Source organism: Erythrolamprus reginae, chromosome 1 (genome assembly GCF_031021105.1).
Source record: "Erythrolamprus reginae isolate rEryReg1 chromosome 1, rEryReg1.hap1, whole genome shotgun sequence".
NCBI lineage: Eukaryota > Metazoa > Chordata > Lepidosauria > Squamata > Dipsadidae > Erythrolamprus > Erythrolamprus reginae.
Window position 1 is genome coordinate 83,496,244 of NC_091950.1, and position 16,940 is coordinate 83,513,183.

Here is a 16,940-nt window from a genome sequence, read left to right on the forward strand (position 1 = left end):
AGAGAGAGCAAGAGAGAGAAACAAAGCAAGAGAAAAAGAGAGGGAGGAAAGGAGAGAGAAAGAAAGAAAGAGGGATGGAGAGAGAGAGAAAGAAAGAGGAAGGAAGGGAGAGAAAGAGGGAGGGAGAAAGAAATAGACCGAAGGGAGGAAGACAGAGAGAGAGAAATTTTTTGTCCAAACTTTTTGTAGCCCCCCCCCTCAATGTGCCCCAGGGTTTCGTAAATGTAAAAAATGTGCCGCGGCTCAAAAAAGGTTGAAAATCACTGGTTTACGGAATCAGCCTATTGCCCCCAACAATCTAGATCCTAATTTTACCTACATCGGAAGGATGGAAGGCATCCCCTGCACTCTGGGAAAGTATAGAAAACATCTTAGGCTGGTTGTTGTATTTTAATCTCTTATTTTTGCTCCGTAGAAGCTTTCTAGTCAGCTAGGCTAGGTAAAAATACCTCAGCATATTTTAAAAATATGTAAGATTTTTGAAGACTTGGATAATCCACTTTCAATTTCTGTTTCTGAAAGAAAAGTATTTCATTATTAAGCTGCATTAGATTTTATTGCTGTACCTGGAAACTCCCATGATTATTGCTATCTTCTATAATCAGAATAGAATAGAATTGAACAGAATAGAATTCTTTATTGGCCAAATGTGATTGGACCCAGAAGGAATTTGTCATTGATGCATATTGTCCCAGTGTACATAAAAGAAAATATACATTTATCAAGAATCATGAGGTACAACACGAATCCCAGCGGCCGATTAGGTCCCACAGAGTTGACTTCCAGGTCCCGTCGACTAAGCAATGTCGTCTGGCGGGGCCCACGGGAAGAGCCTTCTCTGTGGTGGCCCCAGCCCTTTGGAACCAGCTCCCCCCAGAGATAAAAACTGCCCCCACCCTCCTTGCCTTTCATAAGTTGCTGAAAACTCACTTGTGCCGCCAGGAATGGGGAAAATGACACCTCCCCTAACTACTTGGTTTATGTATGGTTTGATTGGGTTGTGTGATTATTTTATTACAAGGGTTTTTAAATTGTGTTTTAAATATTGGATTTGTACATTGTTTATGATTGTTGTGAGCCACCCCGAGTTTTCAGAGAGGGACGGCATACAAATCTAATACATTATTATTATTATTATTATTATTATTATTATTATTATTATTATTATTATTATTGATTGTCATAGGGGTGAAATAAAAAACCGGGAAACAATATTAATAGAAATCTTAAGGATACAAGCAACAAGTTACAGTCATAAGTGGGAGATGAGTGATAGGAATGATGAGAAAAAACTAGTACTAATAGTAGTGCAGACTTAGTAAATAGTTTGACGGTGTTGAGATGATTATTTGTTATTTGCTCTCAGTATACATAAAATAAAAGATACATTGCCAAGAATCATGAGGTACAATATTTAATATTGTCATAGGGGTCAAATAAGCAATGAGGAAACAATATTAATGAAAATCTTAAGGATACAACCAACAAGTTACAGTCATAAGTGGGAGGAGATGAGTGATAAGAATGATGAGAAAAAACTAGTACAGTACTAATAGTAGTGCAGACTTAGTAAATAGCAAATAGTGTTGAGAGGATTATTTAGCAGAAACGGTTCTTGTGTCTAGTTGTCTTGGTGTGCAGTGCTCTGTAGCGACGTTTTGAGGGTAGGAGTTGAAACAGTTTATGTGCAGGATGATTGAGGGGTCAGTAAATATCTTCACAACCCTCTTTTTGACTCAATGGAAGGCAGGTTGACATGCATTGTTAAGTCAGGCGTGCATTGTTATGCCATTCTGCTGTCAGTAGGGAAGAGCTCTTATCTTTTCCCCATTTATGAGAATCTGTCTATTTTCCGGGTTAATTTCCCTGTTTTTGAAACTTTTAAGCCGCGGGTTGCGCGCTTAAAAACGATACTCGGGGGAGGGGGGACGCTTTGTTTGCGTTGACTAAGGAGAAAGGAGTCTTAAAAAGCAAGAATCGGGCTGGAGGCGGAGTAGAAAGAGGACGGCGCCAAATCCTCCTCTGCCTAACGAACTCCCGTTAGCCAGGCGACGCAGCCGAGAGAAGCAAGCGACTCTTACACGTAATGAGAGGCACGGCACCGTCCTGCCGTCGATTGGCTACTCCTTTTCACTTCGAGAGTTCCCAGTGGACAGTGGAAGCCTCGCCCTCTCTCGCTGATTGGTCGAAGAAAGAAGTGGGAATGCTGCCAGAGTCCACCGGAGTGAGGTCGCTGCGGAGTTCGTGATGGCGGCGGCTGCCGGGATAATCGGGAAGGGCGCCACCAGGTGCTCCCGGCGCGGCTTCCTTGGCGGGTTGTCGTCCCTCTGGCGGCGGGGCTGCGCCGGGGTCTCGGTGGACGATACGGTGAATGGGTTGAACGAGGAGCAGCGGCAGGTATGCGCGGCGGCTTCTTTTAAAGCGTTAGCGGACGAGCTTTGCTTCCTCCTTGCAGCCTCCGCCGACCTGCTGCTGAGGCTCCTCCTGTCCGTGTTGTGTGTTCACCTACGGATGCTTTTCCATGAGCGGAACCGGACCTATCCTGGATCCTCCCCAGAACTCTGATCTTGGGAATAAAAATCCAAAGAGGCAAACGGGGGGATCCTGTATGCGCCGGCGATGAGGATCGCATCAACCCTGTTGAGGCCATTAAAAAAAAAGCATTCGCAAATAAAATGACTTCAAGGTGTGAGAAATAGTTACAATGTTTGGAGATTTATTCCTCCAGAAAAACTTGAATAAGCGTGTTATGGAATCTGGTGGCTTAGAATGCTGGTAATGAGCTCTGATCTGGATGGCCTTGGAGGTTTAGATCGTGTCCTGGAAGGATAAGGTTATTACTAGTCACCATTTAATTAACATTGCTAGTTCACAATTTAATTCTGCAAGGCGGTTTTGCACGTTATTAGTAATTTGCTTCAAACCCCTCTTAAAGAAATTTGAATTGAGCACTGACTGGGGAACAATTCCAGATTATTAAACTGTGGGCCTTACTGTGGGCAGATGGGTTGATGAATACCAATTTAAATTTTTTAAAAGACTTAAAAAAAAAATTTTTTGAAAAAGACCAAAGAAATGCAAAAAAACCCCAACCTTAAAAAGTAATTATTGAGCAGTACGTCAGGATAGTTTCCAGGTTGAACTACAAAGAAATGTTATGAAATGTTAAGTAACCAATAACAGTTTTGATATATAACATGGGTTTTTTTGTGTGTGGAAGGGTCATACACATTTTTTCTGATTTTTAAAGTCTCTTTTCTTGTTCTTTCAATTAAAATTTTCAAGGGATATTGATATACCTTTTAAAGAAAGGAAGTTGAATTTTACAGATTCATTTTATTCTTCATTGCAAAAAGTAGGTTTTTCTCATTTGTGCCTAGCAATAGAAAGCCAATTTGATGTAATGGTTAAGGCATCCCACTGGAAATCAAGAGACTTGAGAGTTGTAGCTCTGCTTTAAGCATAAAGCCAGCTGGATGATCTTTGGCCACTTATTCTCACACCATTTTAGGAAGAAAGCAAACCACTTCTGAAATCTTGATAAGAAAAGTCCAGGGACTTGACCAGGCAATCACAAGGAATCAAGAGTGACTTGAGTAGAAGGTACTAAAACAAACAAAAGCGACCACTATCTTATAGCCCTTGCAACAGGTAAATTTAAAAGTAAAAGACAAAATGTCTTCAGGTGTTTTTATTTTTATTTTTTACTCTTGTCTCTAGGTCTGATTATTTTTACTCTGTCTTTAGGGCAAGCCAACAAAATGTAAGATTTTTTAAAATAAACAGATATTTTTTTAAAACAAACATGACAAATCATATATGTAGTGACCATTCAAATAAGTTAAAAGATTGTTGTAGATTCTGTTGCTTACATGAATGATCTAGATAGCAGACATGAATTTTATAACTCCAAGACAATTGAAGTTGTCATTGTTTATATTCTAAGTTCTAAGTTCATTTTTTAATAGTAGAATCTATGAGTGATATTCAAAATTAGCAAGATAATTCAGTAGAGCTCTTTGGTGGAAATGTGGGCACCAAATATAATGTGACATTGGTTTGGTTTGATTTAATGTATTGTCTGAGCCTAGCATTGGTTTGTAAAACATAGTTTATGGCTTAGTGTAATCTGCACATCAGTCAAAGGGCATAGCAGGGTATTATAACTTATCAAGTAGCCTACTTTGAACCAGATTTCAGATGTGGTTTGTGTAATAACTAAACCTAATAAGCTGCACTATTCCTTTTTAGCACATTGCATTTTTTTTTCTTTTGTGGAAATATCGTTGACTGCAAAGGTAAAAATAATAGATTTTTTAATTTAAAAATGTTTTGGGCATGCCCAAATTATAAATTTTTGTAATTGGTGCTACTAAATCTTATATTTATGTACTTAAACATACTAGGCATTGAATAATAAACCAAATTTCTCCTATGAAGTATTTGTTTGGCAATCAATACTATTATGGATATGTTTTACACTGCATGGAATTTAAAATATATAAAATACTCCAGCTGAGTACTGTATCTGTAATGTACTACAGTGAAAAATAGCTGTCACATATGGATTGGTTGAACAACTAGCAACTTCATTTGCAGAATTATTTATGTATTTGGCTTTTATGCTGCTTCAGTCTACAGTCTCCAAGCAACTGACAAAATGCTGTTTTCGTAATCCATTCTAAATCATAATAGATAATAGAATAGTCAACAATAAACAAAGCACTACAAAATCAATAATATAAATACAAACTGGTTAACTGTTAACCATCAGTTAATTTTGAAATCAACAATTCCATGTTCAATTATGTCCAAAGCCCTCCAGAAGAACCAGGTCTTAACAGACCTATACAATTCTGAGTTGGGAATATCCATGGGCCTAAGGATAAGATGCTGTATATGAGTTATTTTAATTCTGTATCCATTTGTTCTCTGACTTGCAGTGAATGCTGCTTCTCTCCTTGATTAATGGAAACTAATAAAGGAGAGAAGCAACTTGAAATTAAGGGGAAACTTCCTAACAGTGAGAACAATTAACCAGTAGAACAAATTGCCTTCAGAAGTTGTAGGTTTCATCACTGAAGGTTTTCAAGAAAAGATGAAACAACCACCTGCTCCTGCTTGAGCAGGTAATTGGACTAGAAGACTCCAAGGTCCCTTCTAGTTCTGTTCTGATTGGTTGGTTGGTTGGTTGGTTGGTTGGTTGGTTGGTTGGTTGGTTGGTTGGTTGGTTGGTTGGTTGGTTGGTTGGTTGGTTGGTTGATTGATTGATTGATTGATTGATTGATTAAGACAAATGTTCCTCTTAACAAACTTGAGCTACATCTTCACATGGCTATTTTAGAAAGACTCTGTTGATCTTGTTGATTTGCGGTTTGTTTGTTTTTTAAAAGAAAACATTTAAAACAGATTACTTGCTTTGTTTCACTTTGTTACTATAATGCCATGATTGGTTATGTTGATCCGCTAAAAAAATCCGTTGTATTTTCCTTCTTCCTCTCCCTCTGGTTTAATGAAGCATAACAATAGGATTATAATCTATACTATAAGTACTTACCGATAATAAGTACCTACCTACTTGATCACTAGGTAGTAGATAAATTATGAAAGGGATTCAATGTATCGGTGAATAAATGCTTTGACAAAATCTTTTTTGTCCTCTTTCAATTCTATTAATGTTAATAAGGAAAAAAACCAATAATATAGTGGTGAAAAGACAATATAAACATGGGCAGTCTGTGACTTACAACCATTTTTTTAGTGACTGTTCACAGATATATAGGGTACGTTCCAAAAGTAATGCATTTTTTAAAAGTAATTTATTGAACAGATTTGCACAAATACTTAAAATTCTTCAAAGTACTGTCCTTGGGCCTCTACACAGTTTCTCCACCAACTCTGCCATGACCGGTACGTGCCTTGGAAGGCGTCTTCGGGGACCTCTTGCAAGGTCTTCGTCACGGTTGTGAGAGCTGAAAATTTAAAAAATTAAAGTTTTGTATATAAAAATGTGTGACCATTGTATGAACTCTCCTTTTGTGACTGATTAAAAGTTTTTCCAGTGACATTTGTAGCAAGAAACAGAAGAGTGGAACAAACAGTTAGGTGTTGCTAAAACTTGTGATAGATGGTCAGCAAGAATAGATAATCTACTATTGCTTGTGTCCCATCTTGAAAGACAGGAAACCAAAAATACCTGCACGTAGCTTTTTAGAGGAGGATAGTGGATAGGAGAAATGCGCGTATCGGGAGTTGAACTTAGTTTGTAACCCAGTGTATCAGATTAGCTGATGTACCTGGGAGGGATCTGTGTGAGAGTATAAGTAATCTTCATTTTGTTTCTGTAAGTGTGCACCTCCAGGGGGCACCATGCTTTGCAAACCGCTTGGGACAGTAGAGAGATTATTGTGCCCAAATAAATCCTATTTCCCTCTCCAAAGCCTTCTTTGTCTGATTATTTCTTTTTAGGAATTTCAGCAAACAGCTGATTGGATCTCTTCTGTGGACGAAAAACGCGCCCTGCCACAACGCGCCATGAGTCTGTGAGTTCCTGGCCAAACACCAGGTGCCAACACTGCCCCACTCCCCCTATAGTCCTGACATCGCCCCAGCAGACTTCTTTTTGTTCCCAGCCCTGAAAGGAACCCATTCTTTGTCCATAGAAGAGATCCAATCAGCCGTGACGAAGACCTTGCGCGAGGTCCCCGAAGACGCCTTCCAGGGCGCGTACCGCTAAGTCACTGGAAAAAATGTATAGAGGCCCAAGGACAGTACTTTGAAGAATTTTAGGTGTTTGGGCAAATCTGTTCAATAAATTACTTTTTTTTAAAATTGCATTACTTTTGGAACGCACCCTGTAATTACAAATTGACTTAGGACTGTTTTTCACACTTACTCTTTTTTTGGTAATATTTTTTATTATTTTTCTCAAACAAACATAACAAACACAACATATAACATTTAGTGGAGCTACAGTCGCTCTGCTCAAAATAGAAGTTTTCATTATATAAAAAGAAGAAAGATCTTATTGTTTAACACCGTCTACAAAATATATTAAAATATCTATTATAAGACACTACATAAAAATACATCTAAAAGTTTATAAGGATATATATATAGAAATTCTTAATTTGTAGATTAAATCAAACTAAAATAAAGAAGATAAGAGAAAAAGAAATTACATTTATATTATAGATAATCACAATCTAATACGCTTTTACTATTAAGTTCAAATTTTCAAAGTAATATAACAACAAGCTTATCTCTTTTTCTTTTTATCCCACCAAGTATATACCTTCTGCCAGATATCATAAAATTCTGAGTCTTCTTGATAAAGAAGAAAAAGAAGGTAAAGAGACTATTATTTACACAATTAATTAAAAACAGAACAATTCGCACGATCAATTAAGGCAAAGAAAAAAGTTAAAATAATTTGCCGGTTTGCATAGAAGAAAGGAAAAAAAACCGGAACAGCTTTCACTTTTAAATTACCACGACTACATTAGAGCATTTTTTTTCTTTCCTTTTTTCTCTTTTCTTTACAGTATAAATAGGTCTGAGGCTAAAACAGATCAATAAACAATTGTATGAATTTAATTAACTTCTTTTTTTCTGTTTTTCACACTTACAATGGTTGCAGCATCCCCATGGTCACATGATCAAAATTTGTGTGCTTGGCAAACGGCTTGTATTTGTGGCAATTGCATTGTCCCAGTGTGATATAGGTGCAGGAAGCAAAATTGCGCCAAAACCTTGTGAGGAGATGCACAAGAGAGAGAGAGATTCCAGTGATTTTTTGCTTCCGCACATGCGCGGAAGCAAAAATTGCTGGAATCTCTCTCGTGCATGTGTCCTCTTACAAGATTTTGCTTCTGTGCATGCATAGGAAGCAAAAAATACAAAAAATTAAAGAAAAAATATGGTGGTGCCTGAAGGAGTGGCACCAGAGCACTTGTGCGCAAATTGCACGATCTGGCGCCCTCTACTGGTGTGCAGTCACCTACTGCACTGGTAGCAACCCATCCCTGGTCACAGGGTCACGTGATCATCATCCCAGCTAGCTTCCGACAAGCAATTGCGGAAGCCATATTCACTTTAATGACTGAATGATTCATTTAACAACTATAAACAACAATTTAGATTAATATTGATTGTTTCCTGATTGCTTATTTGTATCCTATGACCATAATTAAGTGTTGTATCTGATGATTCTTGACAAATGTATCTTTTCTTTTATGTACACTGAGAGCATATGCACCAAACATTCCTTGTGTGTCCAATCACACTTGGCCAATAAAGAATTATATTCTATAGTGGTAAAAAATGTGGTTAAAAAAAGCCATAGTGTGGAATAAAACTTACTTAACAAATGCCTTGCTTTGCAATGGAAGTTTTGGGGTTAATTGTTGTATGTCAAGGACTACCTGTATCAAGTAATATTAACAATCTGATCTAAATTAACAAATAATGGTATAAGCATCTACATATAACAAAAGAGGGGGGAAAGATCATGAAAATTTCTATCATAGTTGAAACAACTTCAGAAAACCTAGCCAGTTTGTTCATATAATTTTATTCCTTTGTCCTCTATTCAAAGAAAGTAAGATTTAGTCAAATGTTGACAAACAGCATAGCGCAACAATCCTCTATTGCAGGGGTCCCCAAACGTAGCAACTTTAAGACTTGTGGACTGAGTTGAAGTCCACAAGTCTTAAAGTTGTCAAGTAAGAAGACCTGCTGTAATGCAAATTAGATAAAATTAATCATGGATGGACAGCCCAGTGCCCTCTGCTGGTTAAGTCAGGGTAGATGGGAATTCAAATCTAAAACATGTGAAGACCATGTATTGTCTTTACTTGATTTCACATTTCCTGTACCACTTGTCAACATTGTTGGGCTGAGCCATCCTGTTGAGCTCTTCAGAATCTCTACTGAGTGTAAAACCTTTAAAGAAATTAAGATTATTGCTACAGGGACAGGAATCGGTGTGAAAAGCTATCTACATCTCCCTCCTGAACATTTTACATTCATTCAATTTATACACATTATAAAACCATCGATCTCATTGAAGAAAAAAACTAATAGCACAAAGTATAAAACAAAATACAAAAGGAACAGGTTTCCATATTTATAAATTTATAAATTATATTTATAAATTTAGTAACATAGATTTTAAAATTAGAAACATCTTTTTAAAAAAACAACTCAGTGGTACTGCTTAATTTTTTTTAGTCCAATAGGTTGTGGGTACATCCAGGTCTTTAATATCTCATAGAAAGACCACCCAGATTTCTGGGAAAACACACATATTTAATGTTAGAATTACATAGATTCCTTGATGATTAGGGTACATGCTGGTAGACCTGGGCCGCTATTGTTTTCTCTACATGCTTTTTCTCTCATAATTTAAAACTGTCCAGAACCTTTAGGGGCTCAGGCAGTTCGATAATCAGATAAAGTAAATAAAAATTGGTCTTTATATGTTGCGACTTTGATGGGGGTCCTTGGGGAATACTAGATTATTAGCAATAGCTCTCCAAATAATTTATTCATTAGAATCTTGCTCCATCCCAGGAACAAGTTAGAAGAAAAACAATCTCTCCTGTTGTAACCTATGGCAACATTCTTGAAGCCATAGAATTGAATCCTAATTGTTGCTATTCATCACAATTTTTTTTTCTCAATGACACAAATTCATTTCATTTGTTAAATAATAAAACTGTCCTTGCCTCAGTTCACACAAATACAGAGGGGGAGTCTCCTACTATGGACAATAATAGATCTTGTCTCATAATATGCTTGAGATATCATACAGATGCAGTAGTGAACGCTCTACTAAGATTGAATTGTAAGATTAAAATCCAGATTTCCCTCGGAGGAAGTTCAGGTAACTACTCAGGGACAAACCCACCCACCTCCAAGGGATTGTGCAAGGAAAGACAGAATATGGGAATAATAGAAACCTGTTTACGACTATGAAATCATACCCTAATGCAGATAGGCAGGTCTCACTGGAACTGTTGCTATTCATCACATTTTTTTTCTCGATGACACAAATTCATTTCATTTGTTAAATAATAAAACTGTCCTTGCCTCAATTCACACAAATACAAAGGGGTAGCCTCCTACTCAGCTGATAACTATCTTGTATTGCAAATGATATTTATATTTTTAATGTTAAGCAAGAAAAGGAAATTAACAATGTTTATTTCTAATATGCATTTTTCGTTGTATTTTGGACAGCTTAGGCAAACCATGACCAAATTCTGTCAGGAACACTTGGCTCCAAAGGCTCAAGAAATTGATCATGATAATGAATTCAAAGATATGAGGGTGAGTGTTTCAATAGCCATGCATCTGATTCAGTGATTTTTAGTAATTTAGTTTCTTAGCCAAATGCCCCTCAGGTAGATTTCACAACTCCTATTACCCCATATTGACCTGTAAAGCATCAACTTGGAGAAAATAAAACTCTGTATTAAATTTTTAGAGTATAAATGCATGTAACATAAATATACAAATACTAAAGAATCAAGTAAGTCTTCGGGGGAGTCTTCGGAGAGGGGCGGCATACAAATCTAATAAATTATTATTATTATTATTATTATTATTATTATTATTATTATTATTATTATTTATTATTATTATGAGATAGTGCTTGTTAGAAAGAGTGAATTTAATTAAATGTCTAAGTAAAATCTTTCTTGTAAAGTTAATTTGAACACTGACAAAAAGAACCCTCTGTCCCTGGTTTTTATTTATTTTATTTGGAATTTGTTGCAATTAAAAAAAATTAAAAATAAATAAAGAGGGGGTCATGTTATAAAAATAAATAGTATTAACAGTGTTAATCTTCTAAAACAGGGAATTCCATCCAAAAGTAACATTTTATAAACGGGAGTTATTTTATGGGACTTACTTTTACTGTTGTGTTTTAATTAAATCCTTTAGTATTTAAGAAGTTTATCCTCAATATTTTGTACACCTTTTGTATTATATTATTAAGTTTATAAAAATATGCTTGTTTATTTATAAAATCAGTTCTCGATGTCCTAATCTAGTCTATGATCATGCAGATGCATCTTAAAAATAATAACTAGTTGTTAGTATCTCTCACAGAGGTGATTTCCTCATGGTTTGGACCATAGCAAACTACTGGTGATGTCACAATGACATCATGGAACTGGTTCAGATGGTGCCAGTCCATGGGCATTGCCATATTTTCTTTTTTAGATTTTTTTTGGGGGGGTATAAATTTCCAGGGGTTTTTTTTCTGCACATGTGCAGAAGCTGAGTTTCCAGCACTGCATACATGTTGCCATCTTGTTTTTGTGTGCCTGCCAGAGGTGGGTTTCTGCCAGTATTTTCCCCCTCTCGCCGAACTAGGAGTGATGGCCAGCTTGGCCACGCCCCCGAACTGGCTCTCTCAGCAGTGCCATAGGCGCTGCCATTTTGTGGAGGGTTTCTTCTGCACATGTGCAGAAGCTGGGTTTGTAGCACTCACACTAATGGCTGAGAGATGATCCGGAGCAGGCAGTATCCAGTAAGATCTGTGTCTCGCGGCCCTCCCACCCCATCTTCCAGCCCCAAATTGCACCCCATTGCGAGACACGCATCTCTCCCACTCCTGATCCCACTTCTCTTTTGCCTTTCTTTAACATACCCTGCTTCCCTCCCCCAAACCTCGGGAGGCGGCTGCTCACGGCCTGTGAAGGAAGAAGCCTCCGCGCAGGCGCCACAAAGCCCTCGCAGCAGTAGGAGGGGAAAAAGAAATCGGCTCGGCCTCTGAAGTTTCTGGAGGGAGAAGTCCTTGTGTGTGTCTGTGGTGGCATGTTACGAGAGCCAGGACAAGGGAACCCATGACACCACGCTGGCTGAGAAGCGATTGGCCGGCACCCACCTCTGCCTCCTCTCTGCTAACACAAGTCGGAGAGGAAAAGGCAGTTTTCCTCTCAGAGCAGAGCGAGTAAAGCAATAAACTTCTGTCTGCTTCTAAGCTGTTTTTTACTCGTGAACATGGTTTTTTAAATTTTTTTGTTTGTTCGTTCATTCATTTATTTTTTTATTTGTTCATTCATTCATTTATTTATTTATTTATGGGATTTGTATGCAGCCCCTCTCCGAGGACCCGGGGCGGCTCACAACATATCAAAACAATAAACAATATGCATATCTAAAAAATTGAATTAATATACCTAAAAAACTTGAAAAACTCCAATAACATTTAAAATCATTCATTCCCATTCACACAGCAAGACATACTACACTCGTCGGCCAGGGGGCTAGGGTCTAATGGCCCCAAGCCTAGTGGCACAGATAAGTCTTTAAACGTTTACGGAAGGCAAGGAGGGTGAGGGCAGTACGAATCTCCGGGGGGAGCTGATTCCTGAGGGCCGGGGCCTCCACAGAGAAGGCTCTTCCCCTAGGTCCTGCCAAATGACATTGTCTAGTAGTTGACGGGACCCGGAGAAAGCCGACTCTGTGGGACCTAACCGGTCACTGGGAGTAATTCGGCAGAAGGCGGTCCTGGAGGTAATCTGCTCCAATGCCATGTAGGGCTTTATAGGTCATAACCAACACTTTGAATTGCATGGTGCTCATGAGTAAACTGAAAATTGTCAGCCGCCCCGAGTCTACGGAGAGGGGCGGCATACAAATCTAATAAATAAATAAAATAAATAAATTACAGGCAGCTGCAGATTGCTGGCTTGCTAGCTCTGCTCTGAGAGGAAACCTGCCTAGATGTTACTTAGTCTTACCAAAGTACCCACAGTTCAACGTTGGGCTACACATATTCTCTTCCATCAATAAAAAACCAGCTTGATCTTTCATTCCTAGTTTTTTCTGGAGATGCTTAGAAGCTCTGTAACAGAAGTCTTCAAACTTGGCAACTTCTGGGAGTTGTGTACTTCAACTCCCAGAATTCTCTAGCATTGCTGGAGTCTTAAAGTTGCCAAGTTTGAGGACTCGTAGTTTAGAAAGTTGTTTTTTCAAGCATGGAGACCAGGCGAGAAAGGAAGGATTAACCTTCCATTATCCTGTATGTGACAGTCTTGCTCAGATCATTGTGGCTAATGCTGTTTGCAAAGATAGGTATAAAACAGCCAGGTGCTGAGATAGGACCAAAAAGGAGGACATCTGAGCTGTAGTGGCACAGTGGTTAGAGTGCAGTACTGCAGGCTACTTCTGCTGATCGCAATTTGGCAGTTCGAATCTCATCAGGCTCATCCTTCTACCCTTCCGAGATAGTTAAAACGAGGACTTAAATTGTTGGGGAAAATATGCTGACTCTGTAAACTGTTTAGAGAGGGATGTAAAAACACTGTGAAGCTGTATATACATCTAAATGCTATTGCTATAATGCTATTGCTAGTTTGCTATGCAAACTGAATTTGGTTGCACTTTTCTGTGATATATTGGTTGTGATTTCTGGGCAAGTATTTAATCACGTTTCATTGTTAAATTGGGCAAACAGCCAGAATTAGTAAGCTGAATATCAATATTGTAAAAACTGTAGCATTCCACATGCTTGCAAATTAATTATTTGCAGTCCAAAAGGGACTAGGGAAAAGACTTTTTAGAGTTTTCCCCTCTTAAAAGTGTTGGCTGTAAGCTGTCACTGATTAAACTGGAAAATAACAATTCAGCAACTAAATCCTAAACCTGAAATGTAGCCGTACAAGACACTTCATATTAAAATGGTCTTTCAATGCAGAGATTCTACTAACTGTACTTGATAAATAATGTCAGTTTCAAATTTTAATTAATTTCTCTCACTGCAGGGGAAATTCTCATTTTTTATCTTAGTGAGCTAATGATTACCCACAATGATGATAAAGTGTTAATTTAGAATTGTACCAGATGGAACAGCAAATGAACCAATCTTCAACTGACCAATCCTTCATTTGTAATGTTGGGCAATAGATATTTTACCCAGCATTTTATATTTGTAGTGATATTTAACTAGGATACTTAAGGACATTGTAAAACCCAAGTCTTCTTACATTAGGCCAAAATCTTGCTTATAGCTTTGTTCCATTCTTTGTAGGAATTCTGGAAGAAGCTCGGAGACCTAGGAGTTCTGGGAGTAACAGTTCCAGGTACGTATATGCATTCAGCGTTGAACAAGCCTTTGGGGCCTATGGATTTGCAGTATGTGGCGATATGGATATATTGGACTAGGGGCAATTTCTAGGCTAGTCAGTCTAATTATAAACTTTTCTACCTTTCCACTCCCCAATTCCTTCCAGTTGAGTATGGTGGATCAGGGATGGGCTATCTGGACCATGTACTGATAATGGAAGAAATATCTCGGGCTTCAGCAGCTATTGGATTAAGCTATGGTGCTCATTCCAATCTGTGCATCAATCAGTTGGTGAGGAATGGCAACGAAGCGCAAAAAGAGAAATATCTCCCCAAGGTTTGTAGAAATAAGCCGATGACATAGTAGGACAAAAGCATGCAATAACTTGAATTCGATATACAGGTAGTCCTTGACTTACAACATTTCATTTAGTGACCGTTGAAAGTTACAACGGCGCTGAAAAAGTGACTTATGACTATTTTTCATACTTGCAACTGTTGCAACATTTCCATGGTCATCTAGTGAACATTCAGATGCAGGGGTCAAGTGATCCTGTTTGTGACCTTCTGACAAGCAAAGTCAATGGGGAAACCAGATGCACTTAATAACCATGTTACTAATTTAACAACGGCAGCGATTCACTTAACAACTGTGGCAAGAGAAGTCATGAAATGGGGCAAAATTCACTTAATGACAGAAAATTTGGACTTGCTTGTGGTCATAAGTCAAGGACTATCTGTATTCATTTTGTTTTAGACTATATGCAAGTAACATTATTTTGCCTCAATTGTTTTACTTAATCTTTATAAAATATCTTTTGTTTATCTATGTATTGTAGGGGGGGAAATCAATGTAAAAACAGCTGGACTTAAAACCATCTTCAACTTTCATGTCTTATTTGTCGCTACAAATTAATGAGAAATAAAGAAAACAATCTTAAATCTGCAAAGGATATTTTTGTGAGAACAACAAAAACTGAATTTCATTTTATTTAACTTCTAACTTAACCTTAAAATTTCCTCTAACATATTAAGCATTTCTACTTGGTGGCAAGTTTGAAGAGGCCCCTAAGACTATGCCTTAGATCAGGGGTCCTCAAACTTGACAACTTTAAGAGTAGTGGACTTCAACTCCCAGAAATCTCCAACCAGCTCAACATAGCACAGCACAGCACAACAGAATTCTGGGAGTTGAAGTCCACACGTCTTAAAGTTGCCAGGTTTGAAGACCTCTGCCTTAGATACTACATGCCCTTCTGCAGGCTCTTTGAGATCTGGTTCTGTAGTTTTCAGTCTGGGTTCAGCCACAATTACAACTTGAAATTTAATCTAGTTTTTTTGCAATGGGGATCTTGTCCCAAAGGTGCTTTGTCAAGAAGCAACTGGATTTTCTTGTTTTTCTTAGAAGATATTCCACTTCTCATCCAAGAAACTTCTTCAGCTCTGACTGGATGGTGGGGAATGGAAGGATTTATATTTCTTGCAGACGGCTGGTCATTTGTATTCTTTCAGAGAGTCGTTGAGGCCATTTGGAGGGTCACCTGAGTAGTGCAAATGGGTGTGGAGCCTTCTTGGAATTGTGTTATGGAGCTGTGTTTTCTGCAGAAAATTTTCTGCCCTGTGTCCCTTCACTATTGAGCACAGGTGCAGGCTGTTGGGGATGAGTCTATGTTGTCTCTATCTCAAACTGAACCATTTGCGCGTTAGAGCTGAAGCAGCTTCTTGGATGAGAAGTGAAACATCTTCTAAGAAAAACAAGGAAGTCCAGTTGCATCTTGAAAAAGTACCATTGAGACAACCATTACCTTAGGAATCTCCATAGATAATGAGGGTCTACTGTTGTGCTTATGCATCTATGAAAATATCCATACAGTTGTGAAGTAGTTACAAGACTTTGTTCTTCTTAATTCATCAAAAAAAGACAGTTCACAGCCCTAATATGTATGCTGCCTATAGGAGACCTTTAAAAAGATGCATTTTTTCTCCTCATTTAGAGAATAAAAGAATAGATTTTGGATATGAAGAGGCTTTTGACTTGATTAGTCTCCTATTCTTACCCTTTCACTGATATTCCAGTGAGAACTGTGCAATCACTGCCCAATTGATGTAAAATGAAATATCTACCATTTGCACCATTATATTTTTTTTACAGAGTAGGGATATTCTAATTTTTATTTAAATCACCCTTCCCCAAGAGAGTACCCATTATTGCAAGAGAGCATTTCATTAAAAACAACTTTGCATTAAATAGGCGAGTGCCAGAGCTGATGAGCTAATAGTGCTTTAAATACAAATTAAATAAGGAAGGATGATAGTTTCCATATGATGGACTTGGTGATATTTTTAAAATAATGCTCTGACAGTTATTGTTTTCCATTTATTAAAATCTGGGCTGGAACAGTAAAGGAGATCCCAATTTTTGCATTCTGTTTCCATGAAGTACATTTTCCTTATTCCGAACTATTCTTTCTCCAATTAGTGAAATTATTTTCACCCGTAATGCTGTTAAAAATGGGTAACTTATATGGTTTATCCAGCGGTGGGCTTCTACCCAGACAGGGGGGAATGCAGTGGGGTAGCTAAAATGGAGCTCCACCCCAGAGCACCCAATTTGCATTGAAAGATGTTGAAAGAAAAAGCCGGGCTTCCTGCATAAACCATGCCCACAGTGTGGTAGTAAAACATTTGGTAGCCCTTCACTGGGTTTATCTATTTCATTCTTCCTGAGAAATGTACAAGTTTACCCAAGGACCCCACTGTCTTAAATTGAAAGACTGAAATCTACAGAGTCTAACTATATTGCTTCATTCCAGTGTACTAAATGAGCTTGGAAAAAGAATAGATGTAAATATGAAGAG

The 16,940-nt window shown here is 37.9% G+C and overlaps 1 protein-coding gene across 2 annotated transcripts in view; it reads left to right on the forward strand.

The window, feature by feature from the left end:
* The first annotated feature begins 2,189 nt into the window (after positions 1-2,189).
* Positions 2,190-16,940, forward strand: part of IVD (isovaleryl-CoA dehydrogenase) — a 33,019-nt gene continuing 18,268 nt past the window's right edge. Inside the window, exons 1-4 of one of the 2 annotated variants that reach the window (XM_070756724.1) lie at positions 2,190-2,397; positions 10,243-10,332; positions 14,048-14,099; positions 14,250-14,419. In XM_070756724.1, the coding sequence (XP_070612825.1) occupies positions 2,248-2,397; positions 10,243-10,332; positions 14,048-14,099; positions 14,250-14,419 (462 nt within the window). In that variant the 5' untranslated portion in view covers positions 2,190-2,247. Of the gene's footprint in view, positions 2,398-3,516; positions 3,652-10,242; positions 10,333-14,047; positions 14,100-14,249; positions 14,420-16,940 lie in introns of those variants that run through there. The other variant, XM_070756730.1, reaches the window with a different exon arrangement.